Source organism: Phyllopteryx taeniolatus, chromosome 20 (genome assembly GCF_024500385.1).
Source record: "Phyllopteryx taeniolatus isolate TA_2022b chromosome 20, UOR_Ptae_1.2, whole genome shotgun sequence".
Lineage (NCBI taxonomy): Eukaryota > Metazoa > Chordata > Actinopteri > Syngnathiformes > Syngnathidae > Phyllopteryx > Phyllopteryx taeniolatus.
Window position 1 is genome coordinate 3276622 of NC_084521.1, and position 23121 is coordinate 3299742.

The following is a 23121-nucleotide window of genomic DNA, read 5'->3' on the forward strand; positions in this document are numbered from 1 at the left end:
ATTGTTGAAGAACGTTTTGTTTTGTTTTTTTAACCCCGACGAGACAGACAAGCGCTCTAACCCTGTTTATTATTTCTGGACCAGACTCAGATCTAATATTTGGATAAAAATCTAAACTTCCAAAGTGGGAAGATTTTGGACAAGATTTCTGAGTTTCTCCACGGAAATTTTTACCCATTCATCCAGAAGAACTAGCATCGTTAGCTTAGCTCGCTAAGATAGGCGTTGCATTAGTAGCGTAAGCTTACAGCATCGTGTTATTTTATGAAAAATACAAGATCATACCTTTTTTCAATTTTGGATTTTATCGAGAGCCTGCTTTGGTCTGGCTAAATTTGTTTAGCTTTATTTTAGTTATTTTATTATATATTTATTTAATATTATAAATTATTATTATTATTTATTATTATATTTTAGTTCCCCTCCTTGAGCCGTCACCTTATCGTGGTGGAGGGGTTTGTGTGTCCCAATGATCCTAGGAGCTAAGTTGTCTGGGGCTTTATGCCCCTGGCAGGGTCACCCATGACAAACAGGTCCTCGGTGAGGGACCAAACAAAGCACGGCTCAAAGACCCCTTATGATGACGACAAACGATGGACTTGGTTTTCCCTTGCCCGGACGCGGGTCACCGGGGCCCCCCTCTGGAGCCAGGCCTGGGGCTCGAAGGCGAGCGCCTGGTGGCCAAAAGGGTAACGTGGGTCCCCCTTCCCATGGGCTCACCACCTGTGGGAGGGGCCATTGGGGTCGGGTGCAGTGTGAGCTGGCCGGTGGCCGAAGATGGGGACCTTGGCAATCCGATCCCCGGCTACAGAAGCTGACTCTAGGGACGTGGAATGTCACCTCTCTGGCAGGGAAGGAGCCCGAGCTGGTGTGTGAGGTCGAAAAATTACGACTAGATATAGTCAGACTCGTCTCCACGCACAGCTTGGGCTCTGGTACCAGTCCTCTTGAGAGGGGTTGGACTCTCTTCCACTCTGGAGTTGCCCACGGTGAGAGGTGCTGAACAGGTGTGGGTATACTTATTGCCCCCCGGCTTGGCGCCTGTACGTTGGGGTTCACCGCGGTGGACGAGAGTGTAGCCTCCCTCCGCCTTCGGGTGGGGGGACGGGTCCTGACTGTTGTTTGTGCCTATGCACCAAACAGCAGTTCAGAGTACCCACCCTTTTTGGAGTCCTTGGAGGGGGTGCTGGAGAGCGCTCCTGCTGGGGACTCCATCGTTCTGCTGGGTTACTTCAATGATCACGTGGGCAATGACAGTGAGACCTGGAAGGGCGTGATTGGGAGGAACGGCCCCCCCGATCAGAACCTGAGCGGTGTTCTGTTATTGGACTTCTGTGCTCATCACGGATTGTCTATAACGAACACCATGTTCAAGCATAAGGGTGTCCACACGTGGACTTGGCACCAGAACACCCTAGGTTGCAGTTCGATGATCGACTTTGTGGTCGTGTCATCGGACTTGCGGCCACATGTCTTGGGCACTCGGGTGAAGAGAGGGGCGGAGCTGTCAACTGATCACCACCTGGTGGTGAGTTGGCTCCGATGGTGGGGGAAGATGACGGTCCGACGTGGCAGGCCCAAACGTATTGTGAGGGTCTGCTGGGAACGTCTGGCAGAATCCCCTGTCAGAAGAAGTTTCAACTCCCACCTCCGACAGAACTTTGCTCATGTTCCGGGGGAGGCGGGGGACATCGGGTCCGAGTGGACCATGTTCCGCGCCTCCATTGTTGAGGCGGCCGACCGGAGCTGTGGCCGTAAGGTGGTCGGTGCCTGTCGTGGCGGCAATCCCTGAACCCGTTGGTGGACACCAACGGTGAGGGATGCCGTCAAGCTGAAGAAGGAGTCCTATCGGGCATTTTTGGCCGGTGGGACTCCTGAGGCAGCTGATGGGTAGCGGCTGGCCAAGCGGAATGCAACTTTGGTGGTCGCTGAAGCAAAAACTCGGGTACGGGAGGAGTTCGGTGAAGCCATGGAGAAAGACTTTGAGGAAATTCTGGTCCACCATCCGGCGTCTCAGGAGAGGAAAGCAGTGCACCACCAACACTGTGTATAGTGCGGATGGGGCGCTGCTGACCTCGACTCGGGACGTTGTGAGTCGGTGGGGAGAATACTTCGAAGACCTCCTCAATTCCACCGACATGCCTTCCCATGAGGAAGCAGAGTCTGGGTTCTCTGAGGTGGGCTCTCCTATCTCTGGGTCTGAGGTCACCGAGGTGGTTAAAAAGCTCCTCGGTGGCAGGGCTGCGAGGATGGATGAGATTCGCACGGAGTTCCTCAAGGCTCTGGATGTTGTGGTGCTGTCCTGGTTGACGCGCCTCTGCAACATCGCGTGGACATCGGGGACAGTGCCTCTGGATTGGCAGACTGGGGTGGTGGGCCCCCTTTTTAAGAAGGAGAACCGGAGGGTGTGTTCCAACTACAGGGGGATCACACTCCTCAGCCTCCCTGGTAAGGTCTATTCAGGGGTGCTGGAGAGGAGGGTCCGTCGGGAAGTCAAATCTCAGATTCAGGAGGAGCAGTGTGATTTTCGTCCTGGCCGTGGAACAGTGGACCAGCTCTAAACCCTCGGCAGGGTCCTCGAGGGTGCATGGGAGTTTGCCCAACCAGTCTACATGTGTTTTGTGGACTTGGGGAAGGTGTTCGACCGTGTCCCTCGGGGAGTCCTGTGGAGGGTGCTTCGGGAGTATGGTGTACCGAACCCCTTGATACGGGCTGTTCGGTCCCTGTACGACCGGAGTCAGAGTTTGGTCCGCATATCTGGCAGTAAGTCGGACTCGTTCCCGGTGAGGGTTGGACTCCGCCAAGGCTGCCCTTTGTCACCGATTCTGTTCATAACTTTTATGGACAGAATTTCTAGGCGCAGCCGAGGCATAGAGGGGGTCCGGTTTGGTGGCCTCAGTATGGCATCTCTGCTTTTGCAGATGATGTGGTTCTGTTGGCTTCATCAAGCCGTAATCTCCAACTCTCACTGGAGCAGTTCGCAGCCGAATGTGAAGCGGCTGGGATGAGAATCAGCACCTCCAAATCTGAGACCATGGTCCTCAGTCGGAAAAGGGTGGCGTGCCCACTCCAGGTCGCGGATGATATCTATGGGTCCTGACCGAAAGAACAAGATCGTGGATACAAGCGGCCGAAATGAGTTTCCTCCGCAGGGTGTCTGGGCTCTCCCTTAGAGATATTGTGAGAAGCTCTGTCATCCGGCAGGATCTCAGAGTAGAGTCGCTGCTCCTTCACATCAAGAGGAGCCAGATGAGGTGGCTGGGGCATCTGATTCGGATGCCTCCCGGACGCCTCCCCGGCGAGGTGTTCCGGAGACCCCGGGGACGACCCAGGACAAGCTGGAGAGACTACATCCTTCGGCTGGCCTGGGAACGCCTCGGGATCCCCCCGGAAGAGCTGGATGAAGTGGCTGGGGAGAGGGAAGTCTGGGCGTCCCTGCTTAAGCTACTGCCCCCGCGACCCGACCCGGTTGGAACAACATAAAAGGAATGAATACATCTAAAGAATAAAGTAATGACTAGTAATATAGGAAATAACACAATTGCCTTTACAATCTGGTTGAGAAAACATCGTCGTTGTTAAACATTACACATCACATGGGAGCACAAGAATCTATTTAGGTGTCGCCCAAAAGGCCTGCTCGCTCTAGGAGCCTTGTCGCGCGCACCGGGGATTCCCGATGGCGGTGATAAGCGTGCGGAAAAGTGACAAACGCACAAAAAACACACACACACACACACACGAGGTCGAGGTATAGCCGAGCCAACCTCCCACAGATCCCCGAGCCTTTAAACGCGGCAATTACCGCCCTCGCCACCCGTCGTCTGGGCCTGACAGCGATTCCATTATTTATATTCCAGCAAATCAGCATCGCTGGCTTGGCTGCAGTGTGACGAGGGACCAGAGGTTTCCGGGATCGCTTCAAGTCTCCATCTCCCGCAGTGTTCAGGAACGCGAGAGCGGGGGGAAAAAATAGCCCGGCCTGTGCTAACATATCATTATAATTACAGTAACCAGTTCAAAAGCACTTGTCACCCTTAATGGCTGAGTTAGTGGTTATGTTGTACTCAGCAGCTTGTTTGCTTCAAAACAAAACAAACAAAAAAAGACAAAAGCCATTATGTCAACATGTATAATGAGCAGTGACCTCCCCCAGGGCCAAACAATCCAATCCAGCTCGTCCAATCCTATAATCCAATTTTGTCACGTTGACTAAAGTGGGAAAACACAACATAACGTAACATATAATTTTGCTTGACTCAGTATCACACCACACATTTTGGTCTGTTTTGGAACAATGATTTTTAATTCTCTTTGTCAATGCCTTTTGGAACCTGATATTTCATGATTGACTTTATATATAGTGTATTTTTCACTGTAATATTATTTTTATGTATAATGTATCTTTAAATTATATGAATTGTTTTTATTTTCATATACATGATTTAATGTGCGGCACGGTGGCCGACTGGTTAGAGCGTCAGCCTCACAGTTCTGAGGACCCGGGTTCAATCCCCGGCCCCGCCTGTGTGGAGTTTGCATGTTCTCCCCGTGCCTGCGTGGGTTTTCTCCGGGCACTCCGGTTTCCTCCCACATCCCAAAAACATGCATGAATTGGAGACTCTAAATTGCCCGTAGGCATGACTGTGAGTGCGAATGGTTGTTTGTTCCTATGTGCCCTGCGATTGGCTGGCAACCAGTTCAGGGTGTACCCCGCCTCCTGCCCGATGACAGCTGGGATAGGCTCCAGCACGCCCGCGACCCTGGTGAGGAGAAGCGGCTCAGAAAATGGATGGATGGATGGATGATTTAATGTTTTTTTTATTTTTTTTATTTAAGTTTAGGTAGTATTTACATTGTACCTTGAAATATATTTTTACATGTATATTAACTGAATTTAATTTAATTTTAAAATTAAATTGTTTTTTAAATATGTATTTAAATACATTTCCAAAGTTTTTTAAATGTTGTTTTTGAATTATTAATTTATTGTATTTCAAAGTTAGAACATTTTAATGAATTTTAATTTCACTTAGTGTAGTATTTTCTAAATTAATTTCTATTTGTAAGAGATTTTTGAAGTTAAGGTATATAAGATCTTTTAATTTAGGTATTTACATTATTTTGTTATTTATTGAAAATATATTTTTTCATGCATTTCCAATGTATTTTAAGATTCTTTTTGTGTTTTAAATTATTTTTGTAATGTCATTTCTTTAATATATTTTAATTAATTCCCTTTAAATGATTGTTAATTGTATTTATTTTGAATGTATTCTAATAGACTCTGATTTTTATTCCATCATATTGAAATGTAATTTTTTATTCAGTTTGTATTATTATGACATGAAATTGTATTTTATATGTATTGTTTTTTTTTTTTTTTTTTTTTTTTTCCAGAAATGAAAGTCCAGCCACAACGGCCGATCGCGGCTGTAGCTCGTCTCGCGCTGATGAGTGGACCGACGATGGTGACGGGCGGGAGGGAGGTAAGGTCGCAGAAGTCTAATTGGACCCCCTTCAAGGTGATACTAGTGCTGATGAAGACAGATGCGCTTTCCTCTAATAAGCGAGTGGCGCCGTTCCTTCTTTCCTTCCGAACGTGAATTTGGCTCATACTGTAAGGGGCCGGCCGCTGATTTGTCGAGGCGCTATCTGAGGCGTTGAAAGCGCGCAAAAGGGCGTTCTGACCGCTCTCCCCGCGGGCCGCCTTAAGCTGCCCTTAATTGATGTCCATTAATCAAATGGGCGGCGAAGGACGAGCTTATCAGTCAGGAGGCGTGACCTCGCCCGACACGCAGACACGCCCGATGAATAAGAAAGAGCAGCAACATGCTGGCTAAGCATGCTAGATATGCTAATTCAGCCCCGAGTGCTAAAAACACAACAAAGGCGCCTAATGGATGTTAAACACGATCAATGAGAGAAAGCTGCCCTAATGACGCTCACTTTTTGGATGGTGATAATTACGCCGCAGATGCTTCGCATTCGGGTTTCAAACAAGGTTTCGCGTGCCAAATTAGGGTCTCCAGGCTGGTTGAGGGCTTAAATTTGGGGTTTCAAACAAGGGTTAAGGTTTCAAATTAGGGTTTGAAAACAGTTTTAGTGTGTCAAATTGGGGTTTCAAGTTTGAATTGCAAACGAGAGTTAGGGTTTCAATTATTGTCAAAACAGTGCTAGGGTTTAAGATTAGGGTTTCAAATAATGGTTAGGCTTTCAAATTACTGTTGGAAACCACTGTTAGGCTGGTTAAAGCAAAAAGGCTAACATGCTAAGCTAAGATGTCGGATGTCTACTTGGCTTATTTTTTCTAAACGTGCCGGGCAGCGAAATCCAGACACCACGACCGCTCCGACCCGCACGCCAGCTGCAGTCGGCGCGATATGGAAGCGCGGCGAGCGACTCCCAGCTCGCTCCCCATATCTTTGATGTCGATCGCTCGCCGCCGTATCGGACTCGACGTTATACGGGCGTGACGACGCCCTGCGGGGCTCCGGGACAATTGAGGCTGCCAATCAAAAGGCAGCCTCTGGACTGAAGCTAATCAGTCCAAGCGAGCCATTTGGGGACTTTTGCAAATGCCCCATTCAAGCCTTTTAAACATAGTTTCACTTTGCAACATGACATTTGGATTTGTTTTTCTTGAGAAGACCCACAAAATAGTCTCAAGAACCCATGCCAAAAAAGACACAGGAAGTTGCCCATTTTGCTTGGAAGTTTCCATTTCAGCATCCTTCAGGATTTTCAACCGCAGAAGCCAGTTTCATTCATCAACGTGGAATTTGGTACACGGGTCTATCGTGAGTAGATGCACAAAAAGGTCTGAAGGAGCCACGCCGGAAAATGCACAGGTAGGCTGCCATTTTGGTTTGAAGGGGCCATTTTAGTCATTTCATTCAGGGTCGTTCAGACAAATGAAAGTGTCACTATTTTGGGGGGAAATTCAGCTCGCAAATCTGTTTTCCCTTCGCAACATGGAAATTTGGTCACGTGTCTATCATGAGTTGCCCTGCAAAAAAAGTCAACTGAGGGCAATGCCAAAAAAGACAAAAGTAGTCTGCCATTTTGGTTTGAAGCTGCCATTTCAGGCTCATTTTGGACTTTTCCCACGGGTACTTCAAACACGTCACACGTCAAAATTTCATGACTCGCCATGAAACACAAAACTCTACTAAGTCCGTCCCCGAAGGTCAGAGGAAGCTTGACCTAACGTCTTGCGCGCGGCAAAGGTGCCGTCGTCAGCCCAATTAGCCGAGCACGGTTGTCTCAGCGGGAATATTTAATCGCTGTTGAAAGGCTACGTCGCTGGTACCGTCGCTCGCCATTAACCCGGCACGCAGAAAGAGAAGCTTGTCGGGAAGGCTTTGCCCAGGCGCTCGTTCATGCGGAAGAACAATAACTCACGGGAGCAAAACGGAAATGCATCTAGCTTATATTTGTCCCACGCGATCACATCCCAAAGTCATGTTTTCATCTCCAAGGACTGCTGACAAGAAAGAAAGAAAACTTCCTATTTCTGATTTGGAATAAATCTGTATTATGGGTTGGGACAAAGTTTTTTTTTTTTTTTTTTTTTTTTTTTTTTTTAATAACTCAAGGCTCTACGAATAATTCCAAAGTGCAACTTTTTAGTGGCAAGAACAGCGTTCGTCTTGAATCAATTCAGAATATACCCCCAAAATAAAAAACAATACGGAGAGAATGAAGACTTATATTTTCACATGATAAAAAGTATTTTCTTTCTGACAAAAAGTTTTTTTCCCACAATTAAAAAAAAGACATTAATTAATTTCTTTTAAAGAAGAAAAGCCATATTGTTTAAAATAATAATAAAAAAAGAAATCAACAGGTTTTCCCAGGTAGCTTTTAGGAAAAGCTCTAAATGTTTAAATTAAGATTAATGTTTACATTTATTGAGAAAATGTTGTTGTTATTGTAGGATTGTCTGTATTGTCGATGTATAATTTTTGCTTTTTCCAGTGTGGCCCTGTTACTCTTTGCTACAACGCTCTTCCGTCAGCCAATCATTGCAATACAGAAATGAGGCCAAATGAGTCATTTTCAAAAAATACTTGCGGTTAATGACAATTTCAGCTGCCACACAGCCACGACATTTCCCTTACGGCCAAAGTTTGCGCGTTTCTGCGAGAAACTTCCGAATTAATTAAAAATAACAGGACGAGGTGACATCGGGGGATTCACTTGAAGGCTCAGGCAGGCAGTTCCACTTTCTGACGGGGACAAGCTGGTGCTCTCATAATTCCATTTTTCATCAAAGTGTGTTTTAATCTGCGCGGCGTGCTCTCATCTTGCCTGGGATTCCACTCACTCGTCCTTATCGTTTATTTGATTCCCCGCCACTCTCACCTGAGCAAGTTGAAAAGTTGAACACTAATGGATTCCCGGGAAAAGAAGAGCGCTTACTCTGCATAATTATTTCCTAATATTCCTAATCTAATTATGCGCCTGTTAAACAATTCCACCGAACTCTGCACATTCAGAGTTTGGGAATAATTCTGACTTTTGGGTAGTGGAGGTTGAAAAGAAATCATGTCGTTTGGCTCATAGTATAGTTGCCTAAGTTATTTTGAAAAACAAGGAAACAAAATGTATTGGTATTTTTATTGAATTGGTAACATCCATCCATCCATCCATTTTCTTTACCGCTTCTCCTCACTAGGGTCGCTGGCGTGCTGGAGCCTATCCCAGCTATCATCGGGCAGGAGGCGGGGTACACCCCGAACTGGTTGCCAGCCAATCGCAGGGCACATACAAACAAACAACCATTCGCACTCACATTCACACCTACGGGCAATTTAGAGTTGTCAATTAACCTACCACGCATGTTTTTGGGATGTGGGAGGAAACCGGAGTGCCCGGAGAAAACCCACGCAGGCACGGGGAGAACATGCAAACTCCACACAGGCGGGGGTGGGGATTGAACAGAACTGTGAGGCAGACGCTCTAACCAGTCGTCCACCGTGCCGAATTGATAACAGTGAGTTGAAAATAATTTAGACAATTATGCTATAAGGCTAAGGATATTCAAATAATTTAATGCACTGGAACAGCATAAAACAGTAAACCTCTGACTTCTTTTTATTGAAAAAAATGTTTTTTTTGGATTTGGTTTTAAAAAAAAGGGCTTTTTGAAATTTTGAATGTATAATATGGGGGAAAAAATACCATTTTTGTCAAGAAAAAAATGGACTTTTTAAAGTCATATTTTTCAAATACTGGATTGGAACAGTTTCAAATATTTTTTATTTTACTACCTTAGTTCTTGGTGTGAATAGGATGGATTATATTGGTTGGCAAGTATCTAACCAAGAAGAAGAGAAGAAACTTTTAACTGACAAAGAAACATCATAAGAGCAAAATTCTTCGCTTCTTGTCGTGACAGACGTAATCGAAATCCATTGTTTTGCTGTGAACTGCGGATGAACTTGTGCTTGTTTGTGGGTTTTAAATGAATCCCAAATAATCTCATGAATTTATGTAACGTGGCGTTGAAGGAATAAAACCGACTGCCAAGCGTCTGCACTGATCGCTTCCTCCTCATTTATTTATTTTTCCTTTCCTGGAGACGCTGCCTTGATTGACACTGGAAAGTCGTCACAAGTTGACTGCGCGTCTCAAACGGCGATTGTCGGTCAAGTTGAAAAGAAAAGTGCTGTCGAGTTTCTACAATGCTAAATCAGAGCACATTTCTTAGCAGATTCAACACGGCGAGAAACCGCTAGAAATAACAAGAAAAATGACATTAGCTTAGCTTTTAGTATCGTTTTGTTAACCTCGTAGTCAGAAGGAAGGTTGGAGCACCCGTCGTACTGTGACCTCAGGATTATTTCAGTCAGTTGCACTCCAGTGCTGTAGGGGGTGGCAATGTGCATATTGCACACTGCGACTGCCAGACACATTGAGAAAACGTGCTTGGTGGAGAACATTTGTCATCCCAGCATACTAATTTTTAGCTTTTGAGTGTCATTTTTCATGTTTTTATTTTTAGTCATAAGTTGATTGTACCATATATTGTACCCCTATTGCATTCATAATAATGTGATTGAGACAATATATTAACACTTATTCAGCAAAAATAAGGCAATTAAAAATAGATTTGAAACTGTTCCACTCCTGTCCTTTAGGTGGCAGTAATGTATATTAGATCACACACTCCAAAGCCACCTTAAAAAACTAATGGAGGAGACACCCATCGATACGTGTTTAGAAATATCCAAAACAAACGTTATCTTAGCATTTCAGTCTCGTTTTTGTTATATCGTTATGTCTGTTAACTGCACACCCAAAAAATCCCGTGAATACTAGAAATGACAAAAATAAGAATTTTTGTCTTTTAATTGTTTACCACGTCACGAGTAAAGCACACAATGAATACGTGACTAGAAATGACCAAAGTAAACCTCCCCCCCCCTCCCCCACGTGCTAACGTTGGCCACAGGGAGATACTGGAGACTCTTCGAGGGGCGAGGGGGATTGAAATTCTCTGTGTGAGTGAGTAGGTGAGGGGACGGCAGGGGTCTTTCAAGAGCCCGGTTTGAAGCCCCTTTGCACCCAGCGTGTCGCATTTTTTAATAAGGCGAGCCGCTGTCCGTGCACGCTTCAGGGAGGTTTTCTGGGGAGCGGGGGCTTCAAACAGCACCCGTCAATCATATCCCCCGGGTCCGCCAGCCTCTCTTCTCTCGTTAGCTCGTTTGGTCGCCAGGCAACCGTCTTCCGCCGTAAGTACGCTCGGCGAGCGACCGCGGCGGACACGCTGACGTCCGTCCGAAAGCCGAGGCCAATTGGGACGCGCCGGTCGGACCGCGGCTCAACTTTGGCGAGCCGTGGCGACCGGACGGCAACTTCAAACAGATTTGACGCGCCGTCAGCAACCATTCGAAAAGTCGGGCCCGGAAAACTCCTCACAGGACAGGATGGAATGAAACTTTACAGAAAGTTACTGGTATTTGTCTCGGTGAAGCAGCATATGGCTCGTGGCTATCGCTAACACTTGAGTTCCAAGTAAACGATCGTATGTTTGTCATCACCATGCGCCTCCTTGTGTCGAGTGCGAGTAAGACAACCGTTGCCGTGCAAACCCGCATTCCCTGCGTCCGCTTATGCCAAACACATCTTACATTCACGTATATTTTAAGGCAGTTTTTATTGTCCTATAGAAGTTTTGGCCACAGTAAAACCTTTGTTCACCGTGCTCGCAATGATTTTAGTAACACTTTCCTATTACTGTAAATAAGTTAGCCGGCACCTAAATAGGAAAAGAAAAATAGCACTATACAGTATTGTACTTTATAAAAACATACAGTAAAAGCATAGTTAAATGGAATGTAAAGAATTAAACCGTCGGAGCGTTATGATAATTCAATGGGCATTGCGGCGTTGCTTCTCGTGTGCACGCTTTGGGCACCAGGGGGCAGTATAATGTATAGGCTACAGACATACTACATGTGGATGAAACAGAAGAAATCACAACTGACTAAAGGCGATATGTTTGTGAGGATTGTTTTATGCTGTGTTTCTACTGTTTCTTTTCAAATATAAATTGTTTAAAGTTTTATACCTAGCGCACTATAGATGCTACATTGGTTAGCCCATCTATGGCGTTTCCCATTATGCGTGATTACACACGCTTGTATAAATAATCCTTCACAAGCTCCGTGAGCCAAAGTCTCAGGAGATACCTCAGTCTTGCGCAATACAATGATAACTAGCGTCCCATAATTAACATTTATGCTTCCGTGGCCATCTTGTTGCCTCTTTGCAACCCTCCGTGGTGGCAAAAATCCATCATGGGTTGTCTGTCGCGTTGCATTTGATTCTTGCTCATGAAAAACATTTTTGTTGTTGTTGTTGTTGTTGTCATATCCAATATTTTTTGTGTGTGTTCAGATTGAGGAACACACCATGAGTGAGCTCCCCATTGTGTTCTTTGACATGTTGCTGACTGGCTTTCTCACAACACCACAATGTATATTTTACCACCACTTGTTTGATTCCGCGGTATCTGTTCGGCACTTAATGCTCGCACGCGCGCAGGCACGCGCGCACGAGGCAAAAAGAGGGCGCGCTCTTGGAGCCACAGCGCCCTCTCGCGCCCGTCCCGCTGCAACAAAACAATCACAGTGCTCAAAGAGAGCGAGAGGACGACGACGCAGATTGCACACACATGCACGCAGCGTCAGAGTGTGTGAGTGTTTTAGTACACGCCAGCACACGTCGACGCAGCACCTCCGCTGTTTGCCTTCTTCTGGATCTTCTGGAATAGTCATCATCATCGGCTGCCTCCTCCTCCTCCTCCTCATCTGGGGACGCTGATTTCCTGCGCACAATGTGGAAAAAAAATGTGAATACTTGAGGAGTGACGACAAGTTTCCTCCCTTTTCGGACGCGGGGAGGAGGAGTTGGAACGCTGAGTGTGTGTGTGTGTGTGTGTGAGAGAGAGAGAGAGAGAGAGAGAACCGGGGCTTCTGGTGCTTCTGTGATCCGTGCAGCCCTCCCCTGCCCCCCCCACCCCCCGCCCCCCCCCGGGGCAGAACGCGAGCGATGTCGCCCGCGGAGGAGCGTCGCTCGCCGCTGTGCGGCTCCACGGATGCTGCGTCTCAGTCGGGCTCCTCTCGGTGCCTTTGTGGACCGGACACCGACTGGGGCTGACGGATGTTTGTGCAACGAGTGGAGTTTTTTTTTTTTTTTTTTTTTTTTTTGCGTGAGGAGGACTGATGGACACAAGCAAGGCAGGTTTTTTAAAAAAAAAAATTGCGTTTAAATACATGTTTCGTCACCATCCATGTGCAAACATGGAAAGTGCACTGAAGTTTTTCCCTCCACGAGGACTTTGTTTTTCTCACTTCACTTTGGGATGCTACATGACTTTTATTGAAGGAAGTGTTTCGAAGCATTGAACCCCAGCATGGCGCTAAACTGGGTTTTCTTCCTACTCCCACTCTGGGCAGTAGAAGCGGCCTTCTCAGGGGTCCTCAACGCCACCGACAGAGACGTTTTTATGGAGGACTTGCTGCAGGTCCAGCTGGTCGGGGATCGAGCGGCTGAGCAGCAGGCGACGTTTTCCCACCCGGGTCTGTATTTTGGCCCGGGGGACGTACAGCAAATGAGGCAGCGGTCCTCCGGCAGCCACAGCCACATATTTAAAGTCATCCGGGCGGCCGCGCTCACCATGCTGTCCAATGGACCCTCTTACCTCCCGCCCGCCAAGCACGAGGAGTTTACAAGCAAGTGGAACGAGATCTACGGGAACAACTTGCCTCCCCTGGCGCTGTACTGCCTGCTGTGCCCCGAGGACTCGGCTGCCCTGCAGTTCCTCATCAAGTTCATGGACAGGATGGCCGAGTACAAGAACTGGAAAGTGACCAGCGCGCCCCACGACGAGGTCCCCACGGCACACTCCCTCACCGGCTTCGCCACGGCGTACGACTTCATTTACACCTACCTGGATGTACAGCGGAGAGACGTTTACCTCAAGAAGATCCGCTCGCAGACGGAGGTGCTGTATGAGTTCTCCAAGTACAGGGGCTGGGGCCGGCAGTACCTCCACAATCACCAGACCACCAACGTACTGGCCCTCCTGACCGGGGCCATCGTAGTGGGGTCCCACGACGACCCGGAGTCTATGCTTTGGAAACAAGTGGCGGTGAACTACATGGAGAAAACCATGTTCCTGCTCAACCACGTGGTGGACGGCACGCTGGACGAGGGGGTTGCGTACGGGAGCTACACGGCCAAGTCCATCACACAGTACGTCTTCTTGGCACAGCGGCACTTCAGCATCGACGACACGCAGAACAACTGGCTGGGGGCGCACTTCTGGTTCTACTACGCTACCCTCCTGCCTGGCTTCCAGAGGTCGGTGGGCATCGCCGACTCCAACTACAACTGGTTCTATGGTCCAGAGAGCCAGCTGGTGTTCCTCGACGCCTTTGTCCTGAGGAACGGCACGGGGAACTGGCTGGCTCAGCAGATCCGCAAGCACCGACCCAAGGACGGTCCCATGGGGCCGTCGTCGGCGCAGCGCTGGGCCACGCTTCACACGGAGTACATCTGGTACGACGCACGTCTGGCCCCGCAGCCTCCCTCTGGCTTTGGAAAAGCCAGCATGCACATTTTCTCCAACTGGGGCGTCGTGACCTACGGTGCCGGGCTGCCCAGCGGCCAGGGTAACACTTTTGTTTCTTTCAAGTCTGGCAAGCTGGGCGGCCGTGCAGTCTACGACATAGTTCACGAGAAACCCTACACGTGGGTGCAGGGTTGGAACAGTTTTAACCCGGGTCACGAGCACCCGGACCAGAATTCTTTCACCTTTGCCCCCAATGGGCAGGTGTTTGTGTCAGAAGCACTTTACGGCCCAAAGCTGAGCTACCTTAACAACGTTCTCGTCTTCGGTCCGTCACCCACCAGTCAGTGTAACGCTCCTTGGGAGGGTCAGCTGGGCGAGTGCGTCAAGTGGCTGCGTTGGAACGACGAGGGGGTGGGCGACACCAGCGGCGAGGTGGTCGTGGCGTCGTCGCACGGGGACGCCATGTTCACCAGCGGGGAAGCGGCGTCGGCGTACTCGCCCGCCATGAGGCTGAAGAGCGTGTACAGAGCTCTGGTCTTGCTCAATTCCCAAATGCTTCTGGTGCTCGATCACGTGGAGAAAGCGGCTGACTCGCCTGTGAGCTCGCTCAGTGCCTTCTTCCACAACCTAGACATCGACTTCAAATACGTTCCGTTCAGGTTCATGGACCGCTACAACGGTGCCATGATGGACGTGTGGGATGCACACTATAAAATGTTTTGGTTTGACAGCCATGGGCGCAGTCCAGACACTCGCATACAGGAAGCAGAACAGGCGGCAGAGTTTAAAAAAAGGTGGACTCAGTATGTCAATGTCACTTTCCCAATGACGGACGCTGTTAGCAGGGCAGCTTATGTGCTCCATGGGCCGTATGTCAAAGTGTCCGACTGTAAGTTTATAGATAGCAGCAAAAATGGCGTGAGACTCTCGCTGACAATTAATAACACAGAGACGATAGTGTCCATAGCGACCAATTACAAAGACATTGGGGCGAGGTCGGCATATTTAGGGTACGGCGGCCACTGCAAGGTGGAGGATCGATATCAAATCACTCGATTCGGCCTCGGGACGCAGGCGGTCCCCAAACAGACGAGCGCCGACAATCAGCTCTTTGACTTTGCCTTCACCCTCAACGTGATGGTGGGCTTGATTCTCTGCGCGGCCGCCGCCTTCCTCGCCGCGCAGAGGAGATTTTACGAGGTGTGCTTCAGGCTGCGGCGGCTAATGCGCTACGCCCTGCTCGCCATCCTCTTGCTGTGGATAGCTGGCCTGCTCTTTGTGTCCAACAGCTGCGATCGGCTCCTCTGCGGGGTGAAGTGGAAGAGCGAGGCCGACCGGCAAATGCGGGTCCCGGAGCAGCGCCAGTTCCCCCTGCCCACCGTCCTCATCGCGACTCTGCCCGGCTCGGGGGCGGAGATCCTCAAGCACCTTTTCTACAACAGCTCGGACTTCGTTTATATCAGGCTGCCCACCGAGCACTTGGACATCCCAGAGACAGAGTTTGAGTTCGACTCCCTGGTTGACGCCTGCGAGTGGTCCCGGTCGGAGGCCAAGCGGGGGCGCTTCAAGATCATTCAGGGCTGGCTCCACTCGCTGGTCCACAACACCAAGCTGCACCTGCAGAACATTCAGCTGGCAGAGGGGGAGCGGGCCTGGCCGGCCCAGCGCGGCGCCTCCGACTCGGACGCAAAGAAGCGATCCAGGCGGAGGGAGCCGGCGGCGCCGAAGGGCAAGCCGCGAGCCGCCATGGACCGAGACGTGGAGTACATCCGGGAGCTGAGGCGCCACGTGGCCGAGTACCCCAACAGCCGCGTTGTTCTGAACATGCGAAGCGGGAGCTGGACGTTGAAGCTGCCTTTTATCCGAGAGGTCGTGGGGCCTTCCCTCAAGACCCTCTACGTGGTGAGGGACCCTCGAGCGTGGATTTATCTCATGTTGTACAACAGCGAACCCAGCCTGTACTCCTTGAAGAACATCCCTCAGCACCTTTCCTTGATATTCAAGGAGGACGCCGTCAGGGATAGCTGCCCGAGCGTAGCGCCGGAGTTTGACACACTTAGGGGGCTGCTGGCCCGTGTGGAGAGCGACCCGGTGCTGATACTGGCCCACCTGTGGCTCGCCCACACCGCCGCTACGCTGCGGGTCAGCCGGAGCCTCCCCGAGGACTCCTACCTCCAAGTGCGCTTCGAGGACGTGGTCAACTCCCCGCAGAAGACGGCGGAGGGCATCCACGCCTTACTGGGGGTGCCGGTGTCGCCTGCGGCCCTCAACCAGCTGGCGTTCACCACCTCCACCAATTTGTACAACCTGCAGTACGAGGGGGACATCTCACCGGCCAACATTGCCACGTGGCGGCAGAAAATGCCGCGGCGTGACGTGAGGCTGGTGGAGGAGGTCTGCGGGGGCGTGATGAAGAGCCTGGGCTACGGCCGCTTGCCCGGCTAACTGCACTGCTGTTGTTGTTTGCACTGGTTTGAAACTTGACATGTTACACGGTGAGCGGGCAGCAGGTGGTCACTGTAGGAAGTGGGGGCATTTTATATTAAAATGGATGCGCGAGAACGTATCATTCACACTTACTGAGTGACGTGTGTGTCTTTAACGTCGAATCGGGCATAATTGTTTCCGTGATTCTTAGTAAGAAAGGACCAGCTTTGAGTCCTCAATCTGTGATGTCAGCATCTGATTTTTCGCTTCCGAGGTTACGGGACGCATATGACGAAACTATTTATTGACTCTTTTTGCTGATTGGAGGATATCCTCAAATGTCAGAGAAGAAAAAGCAACAGGTCTTAGGAACACGTCCGTCAAGTTTGTGGAATTCGAGCGACCAAGTATCGGACATCAGCTTCAAAGTCATCAGGTGTCAGGTCAGGATTATGGAATTGTAATATCTGTCAAGTATATGGAATTATTTAATCAACCATCAGAAAAATACAGCCACAAGGCCGCTTTCAACAATTTATACAAGGGGTCCTCTGTTTACGACGGAGTTCCGTTTCGATGACATTGACGTAACCCGATTTCGTATGCAAGTTATGCAGTCTAACGCAGTCACGTAAATATTTGTATGAAAACCACTTTTAGGCCATGACTATAAAACAGCCACATTTAAAAAAAGAACACATTCTTACCTTCCATGGTGGCTTTCACACCGGAAGGCTCGCAAACCAGTTCGTCGCATGCCGTTCGTGACTACGAAGCGTCCTCGCTTCGGCACCGTCGTAAACCGAGGACACCTTTGCAACATAGTCGGTGGACCGAGTGGTTTCTTTGCGAGGAAGTTCCGTCTGCTGGTTTGGATGCGAAAGTTTTAGTAGTGCACAGCCTTTGCCGGTTCCTGAGACCTGTTGCTTTTTCACATCTGACACCAGATGACATCGGAAAATGCAAAAGGCCTCATTCGGCCGTTTTAACGAGTGCTGCTTCCTTTTAAAAACAGGCTAAATCGCTCCGTGGATTGTATTTTTTTCTTTTCTTTTGTGTGGGGTTAATTTGAAGATGTCACGACTGTTTGCGCACTTTTGACTCTAGTTGGAGGGGACTATTAATGTACATACTCCTGTCATGGCTTAAGATTGTTTCAAGTGTTTGTGGGTTTCAAAGACGTGTATCACCCAAAGGGGGCGTGGGGGGTGGATATCATTCATATTCAAACTCCCTCTGACATTTATTGAATTAGATCAGAGGAATGTGTTTAATGGGGTTAAAAAAGAAAAAGGAGAGTGTCGCTGTCAGCCGTGATACATTTCCAGTCAAAGCAATTTTCCAGAGTGCCCCCCCCCCCCCCCTCCTGTGCTGAGGAGGGGGAGGTGCGCTTATTACACTGTGGCAGTGCACGTGGCGCATCGGCGTGCTTTTCAAAAGTGTTTGTGCGCTCTTGAGGCGCGGCCCTCGATCCCGATGCTTGTCTTTTCAAAGGTGATGTCAAGGAAAATAAAAGAAAAAGAAGGAATACAAAAGAAGTCTCTTTGGTTTGTTTGAGCATCAGTCGTCATCGTTTTTTTTTAAAGCACAAAATAGTCTGCGGACACTGTATTAGACACACCTTATAATAAGTCAAACGGTGCTTCAAATATTTTAGTTTGGGTCAAAATATTAGAAGTGGCAAATGGCATAATCATGTGTCATGATAAGGACATAGGAATTCATACAAACATGGAAAAAGCTTAAAAACCCAAATTTAAAATGGACTTGAACCGTTGTAGTTGAATTTGAAAATTAAAGTGAGATAAGCAGATACAATAGTTCTCTTCATCAAAGGCAGACAAAAATGTCTTGGGCAACATTTGGGAAAGTCCATCCGTGACTCTGCTGCTTGAAAGCACCTCGGGCAAATATTTCACCTGACTAAAGTCAACTTGTCTCCACAAGTTGTCTTATGTACCTCTGCCTTCTAAAATGTTTATTAGCACCAATGATTCACACCATTAGGTACACCTGTACAACCAATTCTGCCTTTAAAAAGACAATAACGCTCAGTTTTGAGAAACGTTAATTGGACAATATGTTTATTGTACGTATGTACGTTTGTAGTATGGAGTGGTGTCAATAGATTGGATTATACAGGTGTACCTAATGTTGTGGCCTCCATATATTATAATAAAGTCAGTTATTATTGAACGTGGGTGCATAAAGTTGAATTTGTTCGCAATCTTATTGCTCAGGATTCCTGAAGGGGATAATGTATGTATGCATCTTCTCCCAGCCAATCAGCAGCAAGTTTTCATCATAAAGACACTTATGTAGTTGTATAGCGTTATTATAAATCTAAAAATGATGATTTAAAAAAAAAAAAAGAAAGCCATAGGAAAAAAAACCTAACAGTATCATTTTTGAGAATATTTTTTCTTCATTTAGAGCAACTGGGGAACTTTTAACCGCACGAACCAAAAAAAAAAAAAAAAAAAAGCACAAAGAACCATTTTCCTGTTTTTCCTTGAGGTGGTGTGCAGTTTAATTTTTACACACTGGATTGAAGTAGACACTTTTAAAAAATAAAGTTGCAATGCTGGGCTCAGCAAAAAAACCTGCAGGCCGTGAAGATGAATACATTCATGAGTCACCAGAAGCAGATTCATAGATTTGATTAACTCGTAGATGATCTTTGATGGATTTAATGAATAAGCAGTGCAGTGGTAAAATCACCTCATTTGCATGTATGCTAGTAGCTACAGGCAGTTTCGTAATGTAACACGGTGCAAATACTTAGTTACTGTACTTAAGTAAAATATTTTACATATCTGTACTTCACTTTGTTAATTACACTTCTGGCAAATTTCACTTTTTCTCCACTACATTAAAAATGTATACATTTAATCCAATCCATTTCCCCTAATTCGCTTTGTTCATCACCTCTTTAACGCGACACAAAAATCTTAAAATGGGAAAAATTCTCAACGCTCACTTAGAAAAATGACTTGTACTTCCAATACTTTACATTTAATATCTGAAAATGTTTAAGCCTAGAGTGCGGTTCATTTTTCATGCACATACAGTATGTTCCAAGTCGAGAATATCCTCAGAATAATTTTCATGTTCATTCATTTAGAGCCTATCTGACACGAATAAGTGGATAATTAATCTTTAAATAATATTTCAGAGAAAAGGCTGTGTATTTTTTAAAATGTTTTATACCCCTTGTTTTTGGATAAAATAATTGACTATCAAACAATGTGATTATTTAAGTATGATCTGCTGTTTTATTACTTTTTTACTGTTTTGTGATTCACGCAATTAATTTCGTGATTGACCCAACAGTGTTGTTGTTCAAGCCACTGTAACACAGTGCACAGTTTGAACATTTAATTCAGTGATTCTTTCATGAACCACTAGAGGGAGCCCTTGTAGCACACCTTGAGTATCACTGCGCTAATACTTTTACTCAAGTGACTTAAACTTGATTATTTTCTGTTCAGTACGAACAGAAAAGTTCTGTAATTTTCATTTTCAGGTACTTTATACAAGACCGGCTGCTTGTGATGTACGTTGTATGTTCCAAACGAAACGTCCGTTCATCAGTTAAACTCGGCCACGACCAGCATCCATCCGCAGATTTAAAAATACAAAATGTTTCCATCTGCAGACGTGACGTAAGCCCTCCCCCTTTGTCTTCCCACCGCCCGTCGTGCTCAGATGTGGAAGGCCAGGCGTTGTCGTTAATAAGAGATCAGCCGCCAGCAGATATGACACTTTGTCAATTTGCAATCGCCGGCTAGTTAATTTGTGTGCCAATAAAAAAGGCAGGCGGGCGCCGCCTAATGAAGCCCAGCCGGCCTTGCTGCGCCGAGTATCAAAACAAATCTTTAACCTGACATCAAAACGTGACTCTCTTAAGGCTCGCCTGCATGGCTCAATCGACCTCGATTGACCACACGCGTCAAACTCAGGCTGGCCAATCACAGCGCAGCTGAGAACAGACACTTTGTGATGGTTCATGATACAGTTTACAAATTTGGGATGTTGAGGTTGAAGAGAACTAAACAAAAAAATAATGAATCCTTCCAAAATCAATAGGCTTGTGTTGATTTTGTCATTAGAGAAATCTCGTGGCACACCAGCAAACAAAAATGTCACCAAAAATATACAGAAATATTGACCTTACTCACAAATTTACTGACTCAGGTGTGAACTCTGGGCTTGTTGAGTCGAACAAAGCTATTATTCTCCTGCATGAATGGCCATTTATTGTATCTTCTGCCATCTAGTGGAAGACCATTTCATTGTTTTGTTTGTCACTATATGTCGCTGGCATAGATAGATGAACAAATATAAATTCTTTTAAGTGAAGAAATTATGCATTTTGGCCCAATTACATGCAATTGGATCATTTCCCGCAGCATGAATAAAGAGCCAGCCGCCAATTGAATTAGCTTCTGAGAGGTTGGGAAAAAAAAAAAAAAAAAAAAAAAATGCAGGCCGCATGTTATTCCGAAGGCGTAAGATTGAATCCAGCTGTGGCCTGGGCTGGCAGGCCAGGCGAGCAGTGGGAGGGGCCCTCGCTTTCCTCCATGATCACGGCGAGGCTGCCGAAGCGCGACCCCAAAGTGTTGCAAGCGGTGGCAAAAAACGGTCGCCGCCGCTCGCCGCCTGGACGTGTTCGATGTTTCGGGGCTTTAGCGGGCACGCCGAGCGCGATAAGCCTAATTACGAGCGAGACTGGGCCATGGCTAATTAGTGGAAGTTGAGGAGGGAAAAAAACCACTCATCTAAGATAAGTCACAGTGCAGGATTAACAACATAACAACAATAGCTCCAAGACAGGAATTTGATGCACTAAAAAGTATGCTTAACATCATTTTATTAGGTCAACTAACTTTGTAGGTTAAAAATTCAAGTATGCAATTGTGATATACTGTATGAGTGTGTGTGTGTGTGTGTATATATATATATATATATATATATATATATATATACACGCACACACACACAGTATTGGTAAAAATCCGTTTCAATAGCATGAAATAGTGCTGCCTTCCCGAAAACTGGGATTTCAGAAATTTACGACAAGAAAGAGTGCATCGTAACGTCGCTTGAAATCCGAGTTTCTCGGAAACCTTATCAAAAGTTTTTCTTTTTGTTGGTTTGACTGGAATGTCGTTGCGGTCAAGCCACGTAAGCTCCAAGTGGAATTGTTCGGACTTCCCAGCTGTCTTGAATGCAGCGTCGGTCCACAGAAAACACATTTGAATCCCCCTACTGTTGACTTTTCTTCACATCCTTATCAAAATGACCTCAGATCTGCTCTCATGTCAGGCTGCTTTCAGACAGCAGTCTTACTTTTGAAAGGAGACATCTTGACAATGATGAGAGACATTCTTCTTCCCCTTATTTTTTCTTTCTTTTTTTTGTTTTTGTTTTTTTACGCGTGTGTGCAGCCAGATGGCGAGGCTCTCGGCTCGTATGCTTCTTCCACTTAAGGATCACCGCTCACGGCCCGCTTGGCAAAAAATATAAATAACTCGCTGCCGAGATGATGAGGGGGGAAAAAAAAGACCATCGCCACAGAGAGCAGATTTCAGATGGGATTACTGCTGGTTCACTGCGACAGGTGTAAAAACCACAGCCTGTTTTCACCCCTGATTAACTAGGATTATCTCCCCCCCCCCAAAAAAAAGCACTGGGATGACTGGGAAACATTTTGTATAGTTTTTAAAAATGACGAATTTGAGGTTATTGTTAAACAGAGTATTTTAATGTTGAAGTGTGGCAAAATATTACCTATGCAGCAAGACAATGTATTACACATTTCAATTTACCAAAATTTATCCAACCAGTTCTAAAAGATTAAATGCAAATGTATTGTACTTACAAGTTAAATACAACCGAACTGTAGTGAAATACAAAGAAATGTGTGCAGCATATTGCAACATGACTAATATTTTGGGGATTTGAAAGAATTATATTATCAATTCATTTTCTCTTTTTAGACTATTATTTTGTGTAATATGCATAACATTTATTGTATGTATTATTGTGTATATATATATATATATATATATATATATGTAATTATTTTTAAATATTTTATTTAAAATATCTATTTTTAGTTGTTCTAAAAGGGTATTTGTATGTAATACAGAGCAGTGCCTCAATACATAAACTTTCTCTGACTTCCTGTTCCTGGTTGCCTGTTTACGGTCGACCCTTGTGAATTCCGCCTAGCAGCAAGCGGCTGCAAAAAGTTGCGCCTTTAAGAAAATTTGACTTCAGGTGTAAAGTTAAGACTTGTGCCCCCACTGCCATCTTTGACGCGTCTTTGAGTTGCAAGTCGATGGCTTCACAACGGCGTTGAGGGGTGACAAATCGGGTGGTCCCGCGGGTCGGGCTGCCTCGCAGAAGAGCGACCGGGCTGCGGGGGTGATGCATTATTGATGAGACTGCTTGATTAATTGAAAATATCCTCCTCTGCAGAAGCAGCAGGTGTGTGTGTTTGTGTGTGTGTGTGTGTGGCTTGGGTTTTGCGGGGAACAACTTAATCGTTTTCCTTCATTGTTATTCGGCGCACACGCTCGCTGCCTGATTGACTATATGTG

The 23121-nt window shown here is 46.7% G+C and overlaps 2 protein-coding genes across 3 annotated transcripts in view; both read left to right on the forward strand.

Annotated features, from left to right (window-relative positions):
- Nucleotides 1-6017: 6017 nt before the first annotated feature.
- Nucleotides 6018-23121, forward strand: part of cdh19 (cadherin 19, type 2) — a 114851-nt gene continuing 97747 nt past the window's right edge. For both annotated transcript variants that reach the window (XM_061757677.1, XM_061757686.1), the window contains exon 1: nucleotides 6018-6851. The gene's annotated coding sequence lies outside the window, so the exon portion shown is untranslated. The remainder of the gene's footprint in view (nucleotides 6852-23121) is intronic.
- Nucleotides 12209-18068, forward strand: LOC133469966 (dermatan-sulfate epimerase-like protein). The gene has a single exon (XM_061757669.1). It carries the CDS (start codon nucleotides 12926-12928, stop codon nucleotides 16529-16531), a length of 3606 nt encoding a protein of 1201 aa, XP_061613653.1. The 5' UTR covers nucleotides 12209-12925; the 3' UTR covers nucleotides 16532-18068.